General features: G+C 41.7%; 1 protein-coding gene across 1 annotated transcript; it reads right to left on the bottom strand.

Moving 5' to 3' along the window:
- Nucleotides 1-477: 477 nt before the first annotated feature.
- LOC112236637 (CD81 antigen) lies at nucleotides 478-19,081 on the bottom strand. The gene is made up of 8 exons (XM_024405223.2): nucleotides 18,854-19,081; nucleotides 13,887-14,001; nucleotides 4,101-4,198; nucleotides 3,909-3,983; nucleotides 3,525-3,650; nucleotides 3,288-3,386; nucleotides 3,098-3,181; nucleotides 478-2,972 (listed from the first exon to the last, which is right to left on the bottom strand). Exons 1-8 carry the CDS (start codon nucleotides 18,917-18,919, stop codon nucleotides 2,910-2,912), a joined length of 726 nt encoding a protein of 241 aa, XP_024260991.1. The 5' UTR covers nucleotides 18,920-19,081; the 3' UTR covers nucleotides 478-2,909.
- Between the last annotated feature and the right edge of the window lie 983 nt (nucleotides 19,082-20,064).

Raw genomic sequence — 20,064 nt, 5'->3', positions numbered from 1 at the left:
CCGTGTAATGGTCATGCTGTTCAATCAGCTTCTTGACATGCCACACCTGACAGGTGGATGTATTATCTTGGCAAATGAGAAATGCTCACTATAGGGATGTAAACAAATGTGTGCAAAAAAAATATATAGAACATTTCTGGGACATTTTACATATTTATATGTATTATATTTTTGTTCATGTTGCATTTATTATTTTCTCCTTAGAGTTTGATCATATATTGATTTCCTGTCTAAACCTGCTGACCAAATACAAATTACGACCACTGGTGCTGACTTTTGAATCCATAGATATTTTTCTCTATATCCATATAATTAGGCAACTTTGTAATATGGCAAAAAATATTTTTATGAAATTAGGGTGAAGAAAGAATACCCTGGTTTAAAACTTCCTCTCTAGCCTAGAATAGAAAACACTGCCACATAGGGCCGACCTGGCAAGGTTATGTAAAGGATTTTAACATCAACTCGTGTACTATATAAGATGTGAAAAAGACAGGTTATTCCTTTATTATTTGTAAAATACATTTAATCCCTTAATACTTGGGCAACAAAACCAAATCAAAATGTAAAACAGGAGAGAAAGGGCACAGATTTGGGCAGCAGTGGGCTATTGCGTCTCAGTCACTACATTGTGTATAGTGTTTTTACAGTAGGGCAGTGACATAGATACTAAAGAGAGACACGCTTTTGCTGGCATTGTTCTTCACCTTTGTGTTGTACAGCATATACAGCCATGTTGCTAATCTTGCCAACCTTTAGTAACTCAACTGATTTCTCAGTCCTGCACACTGCCACTGAAGCCGACACCCATTTTTCTTTTGACAACGTACCAGACAAAATATCACAATGAAAGGCATAGCTACATTGTGTTTACATGGTCATTAGTACAATAATATATAGCTGTACATGTTACAAGACACTTAACCATATCAGCATAGGCATTGTGTTAACAAGACTAGGTTTTGGTTGGCTTAGAAAGCCATACAGTCTATTATGTAGGACTACACAAATGATGATGGAGTGAGTATGTGTGAGTGTTTAAGTGCTTATGTGTGTATATAGGTGAATGTTAAGGGCCTGGTTCCACTTCAGTCCCTAGCCCATACCCCTTTTGTGTTAACAGATCTGAAAGGACTGGATGGGTGTAGATAATAGGGTGATAGCTCCACCTCGCCCTCTAATGGATCAGATTCAAATCTGTAAACTCTGAAGGGAAGCTGAAGATTGAAATGGAACCAGCCGAGAAGTGCTTTGCAGTTGAGCATGCAACCCTAGTCAGAGTGGAGAAAGAACGTATGACAAGCGCTCCCCCTGGCTTTGGAACCATAGCCATGGAATACCATGAAGCATCACAACAGGTCTGCTCCCTAGTGGTTGGTTGGCTGTGGACTTGACTTGTTGACATGGCCAGTATTGGACTTCCTGACACACAAACACAAACTCTCACAACTGCATGGTCAGTGGTATTATACAGTATCATCATACAGCACAGATACAACACTGTCTGGCAAGTCCCAGCATAATAAGATGTTTGACTGTCAGTATAACAAGTAGGGTAAAAAAAAATATTTTAAAATAAAATAGATTCGTCTGAACATCTGAAGAGGTGACGTTTTTTTTGCGTTTATGGCACCTGGGATTCCCAGGCGGTCTCCCGTCCCAGTACTAACCAGGCCCGACCCTGAACAGGCGTGTACAGGGTGATTTGGCCACGAGCGTATTTTTTACCCCGTATTAGGTCCTTTGGCTCATCTCTGCAACAGTCTTAGGAGAGGCGAAGGTTGAGTCATGTGTCCTCCAAAACATGACCCATCTGACTGCCTACTTCTTATCATACTGCTCTCTTAACCCGGAAGTCAGCCGCACCAATGTGTCGGAGGAAACGCCATTTGACTGGAGTCAGCTTGCAGGCGTCCAGACCAGTCACAGCGAGTCACTACAGCAAGATGAGCCAAGGAAAGCCCCACCAGCCAAACCTTCCCCTACCCCGGACGGCACTGGGCCAATTGTGCGCCGTCCTATGGGGATCCCGGTCACGGCCGGTTGTGACAGTCTGAGATCAAACCCCATGCTGTAGTGGCGCCTCAGCACTGCGGTGCAGTGCATTTTACCGCTGTGCCAGCTTAGGACCCCAAGAGGTGAGGTTTCTGTAGGTATGCACAGTACACAGCAATAGGTTAAGGATAGGACATTCAATGTAGTTTAACAGGAACAAGGTGTTGTTGGGGAGGATGGGTTATTCCACTCATAAGGCTTGGAGGCATGGGGTCTCTTTATGGCTTGGTAGGTGTTATAAAAGCACAGGACAAACTATCACTTCTATCATCTTGGTTTTAGATGGGACAGACAAATCAATAGTATCCATTCACTGTTAGTGGTTGTTCTCTATGGAGAAAACTCAGGCAGACAAGCAGTGAGTGCAGAAACATGTGGGGAGAAGGGATTCAATACATTACCCATGCTTGACAGTCATAAAGCACTGCAAATATATACAGTTTATACATATACATTTGAAAAGAGATTGATAAACCAACAGAATACAATGTTTTGGACTCCAGCATAACATATGGCAATACTTCACAATTAACACGAGAATTCCAGGATCTGTAGTTGTGTGTGTGTGTGTGTGTTTAAAAGCCATGCCAATGTAAACCTCAACATTTTGTACAGACTAACATTAGTCAAAATATTGAACAGCTATCTGTGCCTGACAAGAATAGTTGGTACTGTATTATCAAAAACTGTGTGAGAAGATGCATTTTTGATCTTGTACAACTGGCAAAATTAGCAAGCAACTATTTGAGGAAGTGACAGGCTATAAAAACAAAATAAAGGAAGATAAATATTTTCCTTCAGTCATTGGCTAGTATCTCCAGAGGTCACCAGCCCTTGCTTCTCCCCCCTGGACTTTAGTACACCGGGCTGTTGCGGATCCCACAGCACAGGACCATACTAAAGGTCATCTCAAAGATCTGACAGGAGAGAACAAAGAAACGAGAGGGGCATTATGGGTCTCTTCATAGAGAGACCAAGGATCCTTTATCTTGTATGAGCTACACTTCCACACAAGCTACATACTCTCTTTCATGTTACTCACCATAATAATAGCAATTATCAGGGCAGTGATGCCAATCAGGTAAACCTTCTCGGTAAAGAGCTCAGTGATTTTTCCGTGACAGTCCTGTCAAACAAAAAAACACATTTGAGTCGAAATTGTACTTTGTGGTTTATGTACTATATAACCAACATTCTGTATTGTCCTCATAGTAGGACATAAGAGTACTTACTGTAGTGGAAGCGGAGACTGACTTGGGGCAGATGTCTGTAAAACCTTGGGTGATTAATGTAGTGAACGGGTTGCTAAAGCCCCTACCACAGCATTCCAACTAAAAGAAAAAAGGCACGTGTTAGTGGAGTTGTATTAGTGAGATGTTGATATGACATTCACTTTGCTGTGTTTGAAATCAGCCTACAAGTGAGTTTTGGACAGTTATGCTTTTAGTTTAAGTATGAGCTTGACTTACCGTCTTATGGAAGACCTTCAGCACAGCAGCTGCAGCCTGTTTCTTGTCCTTGTCCTGGTCTGTTAAAGTGGTTGCTACAGAGTTCTCGTACACATTGTCATAGAAGGTAATCAGCTCTTTGGAAATCTACAACCAAAAGGACAGGATGTGTCTGGTCAGGTTATGACAGATATGGAACGCTGAAGGAATAACTGAATATAGTTATTCCGCCCTCAGTTACTCATGTTCACATTAATGCCACACCATGACATTATCAAATGGAGTTTAACTCTATCATGTAGTACTGTATAATACACTGTGTGTTTCAACATACATTTTGTTTTTTTGTGTATGTGTGCAATGTGTTTCTGTGTGTGTAAGATCAGAGTTAGTATGTTTCCTCACCGAATCTTTGTGCATGAATCCAAAGATTCCAGCTGCCACCTCACAAGCGAACAGGATCACCAAGCAGGCAAAGAACTGGAGGAAAACAAAGTAATTCAGTCAGTGGACAATTTAGGGGATAGCGGGGAATGGGCTGGCTACACCACATACAAGTGACTCTTTGCTGCATTGTGTTCTGTCTGTATGACTCACTGTTCCAAGAAGACACTGAGACTCCTGAATGGCACCATAGCAGCCGAGGAACCCGACAACCATCATCACTGCGCCAACAGCAATCAGGATGTGAACACCTAAAATAGAGATAGAGAGAGAATAAACAAAGACAACTTAGTCAATATTCTGCAGAACATTGCTAGTGTGTCTACTACCTTATGATGAGTGCAGTCATCTTAACTACCACCAGGTGGCATGAGTTGGTGTTATTTATTTGGTTTAGCATGTTTTAATTCTGCCTAAATATGGGAACTTTGCGGTTATATTTACACAATGTGGCTCTCAATCCAATGCAATAAGCATTCATGTCTCATGTCAAGATGCATCCAAACATTGTAGATAAATGTTGTTCTTATCAAGAACAGTTGGCATAAGAATTTAAGAGAATGCAGGAGTAGGGAAGGATATTTTGTTTTCAGTTGAAAGGTTTATAATATATCAAAGTCGTCTCTCGCCAGGCTGTGCAATGTTTTGTTTTTACAGCTCCTTGGTGTGGTCAGATTTCATTAGCCTCTCCCATCATGCCTTGTTTTCATCCATCAGATGCTCACACAGGGCTAGCATGGTAACCATGGAAACCCATGGTAGCTCTGCTGACCTTGGTGTGCTAGATTGATTTCACCCATAAATTCAATCATAAACAATGCGCTTAGAAATAGTCCAACTATGCATAAGACCATATAATGCCCATGGCCTCACACTGAATGTCAATCAGGGGGTTTAGGTGATATTTTCAACAGGTGGGTCCAATCCTGAATGCTGATTGGTTAATTATCTTTTGTTCTGACCCACCATCCTTCTTTCTTCCCCTCTCTTCCTGTGACCTCAGACTTTAGCATGTGGTCCAGAGCAACAGTTGCTGAGCCACCGCTTCCCAAGGAACGTAACATTATTGTTCACTGCTGTTTCCGTGACGATAGCCCGAAGGTTTTGCGGGGACAGTAGTTCCGAGAAGATAGGGTTGGTGTGAGGTGAGCTGTGTGGTGAATCTGTGTGGCGAATCTGTGTGGCACCCTTTTATCGGTTGAACAGTGAATGCAGCCTGGGGTAGAAATGACTCACTAACCACAGACAATATGTCACTTTTTAGCTCAAGAAAGATCTTTCTTTATGCTTTAGTCTACAGGCCTCTTCTTTTTCTTGTCCCCTTTCTCTTTCTGCAACCTTTCTCTATATCTCTCAGATAAATTCAGTTCATGGGACCTTTATGCAAAGTATTATGGTACCAATTTTTATAAACCAACTTGGGGAAAAACACACCCTTTGTCTTGCTTGAAACACTATACAGGGCTTTAAGTAGGGGTACTGTATGCCACTGTATGTCTCCTATGATCTCTCCCTCTCCCCATCCATCATCCTTAAGACCTCCAACCACACCCCACAGACTACACTGCTATCCCATCCCTCTACCCTGTCCTTGATAGATACAAGGAGGGGCCTGGTCACGATTTGGGTTAATGTATTTTTTGTCCTACATATTGTAATCGCAAAGCTTATTGGATTCTTGTCCTCTCCCAGCCCCTCATATTCCAGTGAAGGGACACAGACGGCCAGGACAGCGCCTCTCTCCTGCCTGCTCGCCTGGCTTATTTAAAAATCGATGGCTTGGAGGCTGACCAAGTGCTCCTTCTATTTCCTTGATTGTGGCTGTGCGGCAGGGGGAATTGAATCACGGATGGGGAGCTTTGTACGAGCGCTGTTCAGCCATCCCTTACCATGACATCATCAGAACAAAACAGGGACGTGACCGGCATGTTTAGCAGTCGGTCGATGCAGTAACACACGCGTCTCTCGCGCTTTTTCTTTCTTCCTTACCACATGTTTGAGCTATATCCATCCATTTGACCAATCTATGTGTGATCAACAATTTATTTCCTTTCAAATTATTTTTTATCTGTATACAAATTCAAAAAAATGTTGCCTCGAGAGTCAACTGGTTGGCTAAAACAGCAGACTAGTCTGGAGGTCTCAGTCAGTTAATCCGAAAAGCATCCGAGGAATATCAACATTTTTGTCTTTGTGACCCAGGTGCTTCCTGTGGTGAGCAGCAAAAACAACATTTTTCCTGTGGGAAGCGGTGGCATTGATGACACACGGTAGCTGTCTAGATTTCTTATGACCAACGTTTGAATCATCCATCCTACCTCACTCGTGTACTAGTGAGAACATGGTTGCTACCATAAGACATCGTTGGATACCACTAGATTTGAGGGAAGAGTGAACAGAGCCTACACAGTCTTTCCATTGGGTAGAAAAGGACATTTCAACCAAACTAGATGTTTTTATTATTACCAAAAAAGTAATGTTAGAACACAAATAATGTGGGTAATAACACAAATATGGTGAAATAATGTAGGCTTTGGTCTGAGGTAAACAGTATTTCTGCTGGTTGATTAATCCGGAGGTTCCAAACATAAGAGCCCCTGATGTGACCTTCTACTCTGACCTCACTCACAGTGGATGAATGGTGACCTACACTCTTAGACAAAAAGTGCTATCTAGAACCTAAAAGGGGTCTTTGGCTGTCCCCATAGGGGTACCCTTTGAAGAACCCTATTTGATTCCAGGTAGAACCCTTTTGGGTTCCATGTAGATCCTTTTCCACAGAGGGTTCTACATGGAACCCAAAAGGGTTTTACCTGGACCAAAATGGGTTCTACCTGGACCCAAAATGTGTTCTACCTGGACCCAAAAACGGTTCTTCTATGGGGATAGCCGAAGAATCATTTTGGAACCTTTTTTCTAAGAGTGTAGTGCCCTGAAGAAACCCGGGACCCCATTCTAAGGATACAATTCAGTCTTCGCCTTTTGTACATATCATTTGACTTCTTTAGGGAAGTTTGATTACTAGAGGCATGGAAGAATATTCTGAAATCGGCACTTTGTCAAGTACTGTATGTGTTAAATCCTTCAGGTAAAGATAGAGAATACAAGTTGCTTCAAATGGATCTTATGTTTATTTGAAGCACATGCATTGTTCTTGGGTGCGTGACCAAGGATATATAGTACAATGGATTTCCACTGAGTCATCACCAGTCATTACTTGTACGGAAATTATATGACAAACAGGGAGAAGTGCTGACCACCCCCAGATGATCTAAAAAAAGGAGGACTCCTTACCGCATTGTGTTTCAGTTCTTGTTTTATTTAAACTATTATCGGCCTCTCTGGAGGATACACTTTCTTTGCGTGTAATAAACACTAAACTTGGAGTTAGATTCCAATGTACACTAAATTGAATTCAATATAACATAGACTACATTCTAAACTTAATAGGTACGGGTGTGACATGAATTACTGTACTGTTCCGCTACCTTGTACAAACCGAAATGCCACTGCTTATGTCACTATTTGAATGTGTCTTTGGCTATGGAAAAACCTGTAGAGGCTGTGCGCATGAAAACTGATACAGCACTGTGGTACTGGATAGTACATTATTATCCAGAAAAAGTGTGTATGTGCTTGTGTATGTCCATGTCCGTGCGTATGTGCACGTCAGCGAATTGTAATGCCTAATGCAGCTGTTAGTCTCATTAACTCCCGGGGCAGGCAGCTGGTTCAGAGCCAGGGGGGGAAAAGACCCTTGAGTGAGAGGAGACATAAGGCCCAACACCAGCTCTGGTACCAGTGCAGTCTATGACATCAAGCTCTCCACACCACGGTGCTAGAGTGCCCAGTCTATGACATCAAGCTCTCCACACCACGGTGCTAGAGTGCCCAGTCTATGACATCAAGCTCTCCACACCACGGTGCTAGAGTACCCAGTCTATGACATCAAGCTCTCCACACCACGGTGCTAGAGTACCCAGTCTATGGGCCAGGAGAGAGAGATGTGCTGTGTGGAGCCTATCACATGAGGAGAAGGTATAGGCACGAGGGAAAGAAATGGAAAAGAGAAGAGAGAAAGGAGAGAGGAGGAGGATACCAGAGCAAGAGAGAGAGAGATGGACAGAGCAAGAGAAAAACAAGAGGATTGAGATAAGGATAGAGAGTGTGGTAGGGAGGTGGATGGAGGAGTGACAAAATCAAAGGAAGGAGGAAGAGAAAAGAAAGGACAGAGAGAGGTAGACAGAGCTGAAGAGGAGGGAGAGTGTAACACAGACGTTAAACACAAACAGATGGGGACAAAGTTGAACTTCAGTGGAAAGTAACAGGCTAAAGGGGAAAGAGGGTGGGGAAGTATGAGGGAGGAGAGGGGGAGACTGGTGAGGAATTTTTTCCTTTCGTTTAGAAAAAAAAGCAACAAGGACCATGCTCTGGAGAGAAAAACACTTTATGTAATGGGCAGGCTGTGATTATTTTTAAACAAGCGAGTAAATTGTTGAAGGACAGTTGCTGAAAAACAACCACAGTCTCTTGGTTTCTCTTAACCAACTTTAAAGAATACATTTGAAAATGAATGCCCTGAAAACGTCCACAACATCATTGGAAATCCCCTGAGGATGGACTGTGCTCCAGTTGGCTACTGTTTATTACATTTGCGTCTTCATCCGAATCAAGGCTAAATGGCTGTAGTTTCCTCTACTGCAAGTTCACTGCCCCCTCCATTTGACCTCCTTTCTTAACGTTATATCTGTTTACCCTTCTGACCTGCATTCATGAATGATAAAATTAATGACTGATAACAAGGAAGGGGATTCATGAGGCCAACACGGAATGCAGATTTTGAATGTTGCAGCTAGTGAACGTTTAGGGGAGAGAGAGGACGTTTATGAAGGAAGTTGACCGCACAAGGAAGGAATTTGTGTTGTAAACAAAAGGGCAAACAAGTTTGGCCCCCCGAGAAGCAGGACAAATCCTTCGCTGATGTTAGTAACCTCAACCTAAGATTAAAAAACATGAGCTGGCACACACCCAGAAAAATTAGTTTGCCTGGAGGTGCTGACTAAAGGCGAATAAACTAGAAACTATCAAAATAAAGAAAGTCGCACACTCCATGTATAAACTCCCAGTAATTGAATGGGTATTTACCAACGTTTCGGCATCACTGTACCTTCCTCAGGGTCCTCAACCTAGTCACATAACTACGGCCAACTACACAGTATCTGACAGTGAAGTGTGAGTGATGCTACACTAGAACTGAACATGACAGAGGAGTGCATCTGGGGGTCATATAGTGGAATACCAGCGTTTTAAGACACGCCGAGTCCAGACTCTGGAAGCAGCTCAGTATTACATTAACCATTGAGGCTCATTTAATGTTCTATAATATCTCTACCTAAAAGACATTATCCAGAGGAAGTGGTAGGGAGAGGTATGAGTGAGAGTGCAAATTTAGACTCCTGGGGCAGGGGTGGTGCTAATAAGCATCTTCTGACTCTTTACTGGAATCTATCAACAGAAAAGTGGACATAGTACCGTGTGTTTAATGGACCAGTGGAATTACCCTCTTACCGCTCTCCTCTGTCCAATCTCACAAGGCACGAGAGGAACCTGAGTACCACCCAAGTCCTGACAAAATTGGTGGTTTTATTGGTTGTAGTTCATGTAAAATGTATTCACACTTATTTTAATTTGAGATCCGCTCTCCTTCTATGTCCCTCAATATGGGTTGATGCGTAATGTAAGGTCATATGGGTTATGTTGGTAATGTGGTTATAGGTCAAAGGAAATGTCTATGTTTATATTTTCCTGTTTGGCTGGGTGTCTCTAACCTCATGTGCTCGCCACATAGGTTCTTGCTCTCTGCAATACAATGTGTGTTGTGGTGAGGCGCCCAGTTCCAACTGAACATAACCAGACTTTGTCTCATAAAACATTTACACTTTGGACCAGAATTGTTCAAACTAGCAAACATAATACACAGGATATGTTCTCACTGACAGACTTCACTGGAGCAAAAGGCAAGTACAACTCCCTTAACTTTCCCAATCACAAGCTGGGCAAGTTGCTTTCAGAACACAGAGCTACTATTTCAAAAAGTTCCAATGAATCAACATCAATACAATATCACCATCTTTCAAGCTATGACAAGCACGATGAAATTGAGTCCTTATTTGCCCCATGTATAACATTTCTACAATATACATCCAATATCAAGATGCAGTTGTACAGTAGCAAGGCTGCAGTACTTCCTACTGCAACTCCCACAAAGCAGATCAATAGCCTTATGATATCCCCTTGCACAGAGGTGGACAAACTACAGCCCATTCAATCAGGCCACTGTTGGATGTTTAAAACTAGATAGAAATTAGAGGTTGACCGATTAATTAGGGCCGATTTCAAGTTTTCATAACAATCGGGAAACTGCATTTTTGGATGCCGATTATGGCCGATTACATTGCACTCCACGAGGAGACTGTGTGGCAGGCTGACCACCTGTTACGCGAGTGCAGCAAAGAGCCAAGTTAAGTTGCTAGCTAGCATTAAACTTATCTTATAAAAAACAATACATCTTAACATAATCACTAGTTAACTACACATGGTTGATGATATTACTAGTTTATCTAGCTTGTCCTGCATTGCATATGATCAATGCGATGCCTGTTAATTTATCATCGAATCACAGCCTACTTCAACTTCACCAAACGGGTGATGGTTTAACAACGCATTCACGAAAAAAGCACTGTCGTTGCACCAATGTACCTAACCATAAACATCTATACCTTTCTTAACATCAATACACAAGTATATATTTTTTGAAACATGCATATTTGGTTAAAAGAAATGAATGTTAGCAGGCAATATTAACTAGGGAAATTGTGTCATGTGTCACTCCTCTTGCGTTCTGTGCAAGCAGAGTCAGGGTATATGCAGCAGTTTGGGCCGCCTGGCTTGTTGCGAACTATGTGAACAACATTCTTCCAAAGACTAATTAATTTGCCAGAATTTGACATAATTATGACATTACATTGAAGGTAGTGCAATGTAACAGCAATATTTAGACTTGGGGATGTCACCGTTCGATAAAATACGTAAAGGCTCCGTATTTCACTGAAATAATAAACGTTTTGTTTTCGAAATGATAGTTTCCAGATTTGACCATAATGACTTAAGGCTCGTATATCAGTGTTTATTATTGATATTTGATAGAGCAGTCTGTCTGAGCGGTGGTAGGCAGCAGCAGGCTCGTAAGCATTCATTCAAACAGCACTTTCCCGTATTTGCCAGCAGCTCTTTGCAATGCTTGAAGCATAGCACTGTTTGTGACTTTAAGTCTATCAACTCCCGAGATTAGGCTGGCAATACTATAGTGCCTATAAGAACATCCAATAGTCAAAGGTAAATTAAATACAAATGGTAGAGAGAGAAATAGTCATATAATTCCTATAATAACTACAACCTAAAACATCTTAACTGGGAATATTGAAGACTCATGTTAAAAGGAACCACCAGTTTTCATATGTTCTCATGTTCTGAGCAAGGAACTCAAACGTTAGCTTTCTTACATGGCACATATTACACTTTTACTTTCTTCTCCAACACTGTTTTTTGCATTATTTAAACCAAATTGAACATGTTTAATTTTTTATTTGAGACAAAATGTATTTTATTTATATTAAGTTACAAATAAAAGTGTTCATTCAAGTATTGTTGTAATTGTCATTATTACAAATATATATATTTAAAAATAATAATATAAAAAAAATATAATAATAATCAAATTAAAATAATACAAAAAAATGGTCTGATAAATCGGTATCGGCCTTTTCTTGTCCTCTAATAAATCGGTATCGGCGTTGAAAAATCAGAATCGGCCGACCTCTAATAGAAATTATAATGGGCCTATATATTTTTGAATAACTGCCATCTTTCTGGCCCACAAATTAATTTGGACAAACAAATCGGTAAAAAACATGTTTACTCTGTTGAATTTCAAAATCCCGATGTGGCCCTCGAGACCAAAAGTTTGCCCACCCCTGCAGGTATTGTTATCATGGCTGAGCAGCTCCTTCAGCTGTCCCCAGCCATCGATGGCAACCCACCGGGCAAGGGCAACGGGTGCTGTGTCCATGGAGCCCCATGAGGTCATGGGTCAAGGCCTGCCCAGGCCATTACACTGGAACTTCCCTTCTATTACAACTTCACAGGCCATGGCCCAAATGGCATCCTATTCCTTTCAAATTGCATTACTGTTGGGCCCTGACCAAAAGTAGTCTACATATTATAGAGAGTATGGTGCCATTTGGGACACATCCCGTCTCTGGGACTGTGTGAAACACCCCCAACGGAACACACAAAATGGAAGCTGATAATGCGTATGAGCGACCTACTAGTGTCACTTCCACTAGCAATATTGTACTACTTGAAAACATTTCACACACCATCACTTCCCACAAGAAGAATATCATAAACACTATTAAATGTATGCACAAAGGGAGTGGGGTAATGCCTCCCTCTAACAGACTATTTCAGGATATCTTAATGAGTCTTCACTTTGCCGTAATCGCTTAACTGTTGAGACAGTCGCATTCAAAGACTTTTGTCTTACATTTGAAGCTATGCCTTGTAATGACTGGGAATTTACAATCTTGTAGATGATTATAATGTCATGCATTATACAGTTAGATATCACTTGAGTAAGATGGATGTTAGTAGGCTAATATCTATGTTAATAACGTCTGGTTAATCATGACAGGCGAATGACCACAGTGATAAAATGGAGAGCCTTTGTCTCTTATAAAACAACAATTAACCTTGTGTAAAAATGCACAAACTCTACACAAGGCTGTGTTAATCATTGTCTTATTCACAAAAATTACTTAGAAAAGTGTTTTGACTGATTTTAATGTCGTAACCTTAGGAAAGAGAGGATGTGATGATTACGCCATTTCCTGATGCTATTTACTCCCTTTCCTGCTGCCACGGGATTTCCATTAGGTCGGAAATATAATCATGGTCAGCATTATGCCAAGATCCCTTTAAGAACAGGGAGGGAAGAGGACCCAGAGAGAGAAAGATGCCTAGTGAGAGACGAGGAGTAGTGGGGGGTGAGACAGGAGAATATCAAAGTGGACATAATAATGCAACTGAAAACCTGATCCACTTGGTGTGTGGAATCATTGTCATGGTCAGAAAAACAGATAGTTGATCCTCTCTGGAGAATTGTCCAAGCCTCCAAAACAAGAAAACATGTCAAAGCCTTTATGTAGACTAGGAAAGTGACAACATAAAAATTATGTTTACAGTTTTTAGAATAAGAAATGTGTGTGTGCGCCCAGAAACAGTTTCTAAACAGAAATACTGCATAAACACTGCTATGGCTGCTTCTACTTGAATTCCTCCCTACTGTTACATGGGTATAACTTGCAGGATGTGATGATGATGGAGAATGTTTTATATAGCTGGTCTGTTGTGACACTTGAACAGTTGGGGTTAGAGTGCTGTGACCCTTGTTTAGGGTGCTGTTGGTCCAGTTGTTACCAAGTACCTCTGTCAGAGAAATAAAGACCTCAGCTATAGAACGCTTGGTCATAGCCCATAACACCCAGCTGCTAACTAAGAATAACATGATTACCAGACGGTATCTCCCTTTTTAGTGCAATGGGAAAATCCCTGGCAACCTCAGTCCAGAATACATACATAGTGGACTGCCACAAGAAAGATACTTTTCAGTGAATTGTGAGGTATAAACCCAATGCCTTGTCCCTGAGCACTCCAGGGGAGTACAACTACACAATGGACCAGGTTTCAAATAGAGAGAACCCAGCTCACAACATCACGTTTATGGAACATCGATAAAATGTTTCTAACACATATTCACCATGTTAAATGCATGTTACAGTATAGTCTGAAGACAGGGAGGGAGACTGTTAAAGTACTTACTGTTTAAGAAGGTGGTTGGTGCTTGTTGGCCGTCAAACTTCAACTCTAGCAGGCTGCTGGTGTGGCCGTCATGTCGAAGCCATAGAGCCACGCCCAGGACCACACCTCCTGCGAGCTGGACAGAAGAGAGGGAATCAGAAAATTGAAAGAGTTAGACACATGGACTCACATAGAACCAACATTAATTTACCTTGCAAAATTCACGTGAAAGTCTTATTTTGTTAGGTGTAGCGAATAGAACTTCACTGTTGTTTATGTTCTTAGCAGACTGAACATAGAGAAGAGGGTGGTGGAAGTGACTAAAGCAACAGTGTCTCTGGCTAATCTTGATGCCAAAGTAGGAGTCAATAGTGGAATCCCTGTGACTCCATGCTTTACCAAAACTGACAACTTTTATACCGCCCAGGTTTCTATTTCAGCAGTGTCTGGTTTCTCCCTGAATTTGGATGAACAGTGAAGTCTTTTCTACCATAGCCTCCATTTTGGCTCCAAGAATGGGGGACTTCTTGGCCCCCTGTCTAGTGCCTCTCCAGAAACTGCACAGAGCTGAACATTGGAGGACAGAAGAAGTGGGGAAAGTGAGGCCTTATTCAAATATTCATTTCTGCATACATGTTTGATTCTATTCAGCAGTATAGCAGCTGGGGATCTGCATACATTTCTGCATATATTTTTGATTCTATTCAGCAGTATAGCAGCTGGGGTTCGCCAAGAGTGGATTGGTGTTGACAGATCTTTACGGTTGCTATTAGGATGGGGAGCGTTGGTGTTAGGTAATTAATCTACACGGCACCACTTCTGCCGCAGTCCCAACAAACACAGGCAGCACAACTCTGACTAACGATTGTCCAGACAAGTGGAGGAAAAAGGAGGCTCTGCTCATATATGTAATATATCTAACCCATATCTTCCCCGCAGGAATATCTTAAGACTTAACCTAAGTTAGCTGTATAATAATCATGATCCCTCTGGTTGAGTTCATTCATGGAGACTATCAGAAATTCTGCCTGAAAATAGCCTCCCCTACCCAGCCTCTCTGCTCTTCTCTCCTCCACATCTCCCTCAGCAAGGTCCATTCCACTGCTGAGGCTCGCTGCTGCCTGGCAACAATATCAACACTGCAGCCTGCCAAAGGGTGAGGCTCCTGAACAGTTGCATTCTGGAGCAGCCAAGAGAGACATCTGAACAGTCGTCTCTCTTGGGATTTCTGTAATTTGGACATGAATATACTGTATCTAGTACTTGAGAGACACAGACCCCGAGACACAGATAAATTACATTAATATGATCCTGTACTGTATCATACAATGTTTAATATAAACTTGTTATTAACTTTTTTTCTTCTCACAAATGGAAAGAGTCCATACTTATTTCCAAATTCTATACTGAGGCCTAATGGTTCCATAAAATATAAAGCTAAATTCAAATTCCTTAAGTGTTGCTATGGAAAGAAATATGAATAAGAACAGTGGACAGAAATGAAGTCCAGTGACTGGGTAGGCATGCCAGTTCTCTGCAGCCTTATTGTCACCCTCCTCTTTTGGGTGTCTTCCCTCACCCCTGTCAGCTGTTGCTGTTCCCAGTATGGGCAAAGGGCTGCTCTGATGTCTACTGTAGACACAGTATGACTGCCCTCCCTCCCTCCACCTCCTCAATAAGTCAGGTTTCCCCTGCCTTTACAACATGCTGGCCTGAGAGCAACCTGCAGAGACAGGTGGCTGCATGGGGAAAATAACAGAGGTAGCATGTGTCAGTGCACAGTCATTTGTTTGCTTCCACACCAGGGGGTCTCATTGAAGAAGGGAACTTCAGACTCCTTTTCCTATCTGGACACAAAAGCCCTATAGTCCACTGTGTTTGATTCTCTGTGTGGTTTTTGGGGCAAGATTCAACTGTAGGATGGTAAACAGTTTGGAAAGTATTTCATGGTTCTATCCCAAGTACAATGCTTCTTTCAATTGCCTCATTCCATCCATGTACTGATCAAGCCCCAATCTACTTAGAGTTGGCTTTATAGGCTACAAAAAAAATGTTGCCACAGACAACAGTCACTATTCCACTAACATAATTATTAGGTAACAAAAAGTTTATACAATATTGTTACTATAGTAATTACAATGATATGACACAGGTGTGAGCATTCAAATCCAAGCCATGATTATTTATATTATCAATGTGGTACGAGGCCAACCAAGTGACATGCAAGTGAGTCTTGTGAAAATCTCAGGGAGACCAAACAACCATTTCATTATATTATATATCAGATGAACTTAATCATGTCATTTCCATGCTAGCTAAAAGGTTAAAGTCACAGAAGAAAATAACAATACACCAAAACAGCTACTATCTTCAAGTACACATCATGAACTGCTTATCTCATTTCCCTCAACTCTTGCCTGAGAAAGAACATTTTCAGCATGTTCACCGAGTTCGAGAGATAAAATGTGTCACTTATCTGTGTGAGAAAGTCCAGTACATGTTCTTCCTGTACTATGACTGGCAAACACAACATAGTATACCTCAGTGCCAGAACCCCACTGTGTTTCCCCTTTGCTGTATTAGAACTGTATCCTGATACTACAGAACTACATGCCTTGCTGCTATCTGTCTGGGACCAGATAACATACCACCTTACCTCCCTAGCACCTCAGCTCTTTTTACTGCAGTCTAGTGAGAGGGCTATTTCTGCCACATGCCTTGTATGCAGGGGGTTGTAAAATGCTTGGCGCACTGGTGCTGCTGATGGGAATGGCTCAAATGCAGATCCTGTAAACCACGGGTCAGCCACCGGCCCCTTCCCACTCAACTCTGATTTATGTTCTGAGAGGCCCACGAGTCTTGTCCTTCGAATGCGGGTGTACAAGAGGACACTGACTGACATTGTTTAAATCAGAATTGTATTTGATACATCTCAATGACTTGGTGTCCCGGCTCAAAAGGCAATCCACAGGAATGAACAAAGTGATTGAAAGGTTTTCATGTGAAAGGATGTGTTCAAACTAAAGGTAATTAGACAGATCTTTCTTTTTTTTGCCAGCTTGTTCTTGAAGTGATTTGCCACCTGTTATGCAAAATGGCATGGGTAGCAACCCTTAATCAAACGTTTTTGGGGGAAGGCTTTTAGTTTAATTCACAATGACAGCGTTTGGATGAATTATCCTTGAGAGAAAAGAGAATGGATGATATACATTTCCCGTCTAATGGATATGGTCATTGAGCAAGCAAAAGACCCTGACACATCAATCCATGCAGCCACTTAAGCAATCATGAATCTTAAAATGAGTGTCTCTCAGTCTCCACAGATGACTGCTATGCCACACCCCAGTCCCTACTATAATTCATCATTTCCTTCTTCATGACTGAGCCAAGGCTCACAATGAATTTCACTCCCACATTACAACCAACATGAACAAGTGCGGGTCTTGGCACAGTCAATGATTTCTCAAGTTCAATGCCCTCACCTAATCTGGGGTCACCTAAAGTAGCCTTGGGGATGTGCTTACAACAATAGTCCAGAGGTCTACCAATACATGTCCTTCTGGTTGTTGTGGTTCTATACACACTCTTAAGAATAATTCTGCCTAATCATCAATCAATAACATATCCCTAAAATAAAAATATACATCTCAAAACAGAAGAATATGGAATAAGCTGCAACAAACACTCAAACTGGACAGTTTTTAATCTTCATTCAAAGACTCAATCATGGACACTCTTACTGACAGTTGTGGCTGCTTTGAGTGATGTATTGTTGTCTCTACCTTCTTGCCATTTGTGCTGTTGTCTGTGCCCAATAATGTTTGTACCCTGTTTTGTGCTGCTGCCAAGTTGTTGTCATGTTGTGTTGCTACCACGCTGTGTTGTCATGTGTTGCTGCCATACTAGGTTGTTGTCTTAGTTCTCTCTTTATGTAGTGTTGTCTCTCTTGTCATGATGTGTGTTTTGTCCTATATCTTATTTATTTTTAATCCCAGCTCCCGTCCCCGCAGGAGGCGTTTTGCCTTTTGGTAGGTCTTCATTGTAAATAAGGATTTGTTCTTAGCTGGCTTGCCAGGGACATAAAAAGACCATGGAACATTTCACTTCCACTAATGAAAGGATGGTGTGACAATCTGTTAGGTTTTGAAAAGATTGCATACATGTTTGTGGTCTTTTAGTCAAAGTTTCCCTCCATCCCAATGAGTCATCCATAATTAAAACATGTACCCAATGAATCACAGAGGCAAAGGCATTTCAGGGGATTTACACAACTTCACAATGATTAACGGGCCTATTTTATTAACATAAATTCCAGAATTTAATCAAGTTCATTGGAGGCAAAAACACCACTGAAAATGATGGGTGTATGTATGAGATTACCGAGGGACAACTTCGAGGTATTCCAATCTAAACAATGACTGAAATGTGATTTGTAGTCGAAAACGGACCACAATCTATGTACTGGAATACACACTATGTTCTTAGTTCCTGCACAGTCATATTCCGGTCAATCATATCCTGCACTCGGTTATTATTTATATAATTCTTTACTTTAGTCAGCAACATAATTTCAAATCTTCACATATCATGACGGTCTGTTCCCGATGCAGTCACTAAAATATGGCTGCTCTTGTACAGCTATTCGTAATAAATAAGAACGCACCTCATATCGCCATATGGCAGCATAGGAGTCTAGGCCTATTTAAAAACAAACCTCTATTTGTATTTTAATAAAAATATAAAAATAAGACAAATAAAACAATAAACAAAACGACTATAAATAAGACTACTACATCGGCATCTGCAGGCCTATTTGGGTGAGGTTTTCCCCAGATCGCATACCTATTTGGCAACAACAACAAAGACCAAATAAATCTATTTTTAATAAAACTATTTTTAGCAGGAAGAGGGGGAGGTTACTGCCCCAATAGACAAGCAACCAATTGCTTGACCAGTTAAAAGTCTATATTACAAGAAAAAAGTCTCACCCAGAAGATGAAGTTGAAGAAGAAAAGCATGTATTTGATACATTTAGTGCAGCCTTCGACTCCCATGGTTGAAGTACTCAGATCCCTTTCGGTGGTGAGGCAACGGGCAAGAGACACAAGGCCAGGCAGTTGTAAAATGAAAATAATCCGATGGATACTGTCGAGGTCGACGCAAATGGGCAACACCCAAGTAACACCCCGCCCCTTAAAAACTAGGTGGAGGAGGAAGAGACTCAAACTGCTTGCCAACAAGATATGTAGGGTACGCAATCCCTTCGCGTGATCCCGCCTCAGTTTCTTTAATGAGCCCCTCTCCTTGCACAAATCGAACAATATGGTTGTACAACGGTGCCACCTACAGAGAAAGTAGGGCATGGCAGTTTAGGAGGCTATACCTATTGGGCCAGTGGGTGAGTGGGGCCGATATTATACAATCATTGTTTGGCCTATTACAAGACCCTGAGTGTTATCTGTGATTGGGGCTCCAGGTAGCATGACATCAAACTGTTGGGGTCTGTGTTGTGCTCAGCTTTGCATGTTAGTAGGCTAGCTAGTAAGGTGTAGCTATTCACTTTGGTCTATAGAGAGGCTACAGGCCGCTGTATCACATGGAGTGATATTGTTATTGACATCCTGACAGGACAGGTTAGCTCTGAGATGGAGGTGGAAGCTCAATTACTGAGACCTTTGTAGTGCATGCATTTTTCATGGCTCATTCAAAGACCCAAACCTACCAGCCTGTCCAACATCACTACTCTGGACGGCTCTGACTTAGAATACGTGGACAACTACAAATACTTAGGTGTCTGGTTAGACTGTAAACTCTCCTTCCAGACCCATATCAAACATCTCCAATCCAAAGTTAAATCTAGAATTGGCTTCCTATTTCGCAACAAAGCATCCTTCACTCATGCTGCCAAACATACCCTTGTAAAACTGACCATCCTACCAGTCCTCGACTTTGGCGATGTCATTTACAAAATAGCCTCCAATACTCTACTCAACAAATTGGATGCAGTCTATCACAGTGCAATCCGTTTTATCACCAAAGCCCCATATACTACCCACCATTGCGACCTGTACGCTCTCGTTGGCTGGCCCTCGCTTCATACTCGTCGCCAAACCCACTGGCTCCATGTCATCTACAAGACCCTGCTAGGTAAAGTCCCCCTTATCTCAGCTCGCTGGTCACCATAGCATCTCCCACCTGT

Source organism: Oncorhynchus tshawytscha, linkage group LG12 (assembly GCF_018296145.1).
Source record: "Oncorhynchus tshawytscha isolate Ot180627B linkage group LG12, Otsh_v2.0, whole genome shotgun sequence".
In the NCBI taxonomy this organism is placed as follows: Eukaryota; Metazoa; Chordata; class Actinopteri; order Salmoniformes; family Salmonidae; genus Oncorhynchus; species Oncorhynchus tshawytscha.
The sequence above is the reverse complement of the archived record's forward strand: the minus strand, read 5'-3'. Positions and strand labels throughout refer to the sequence as shown.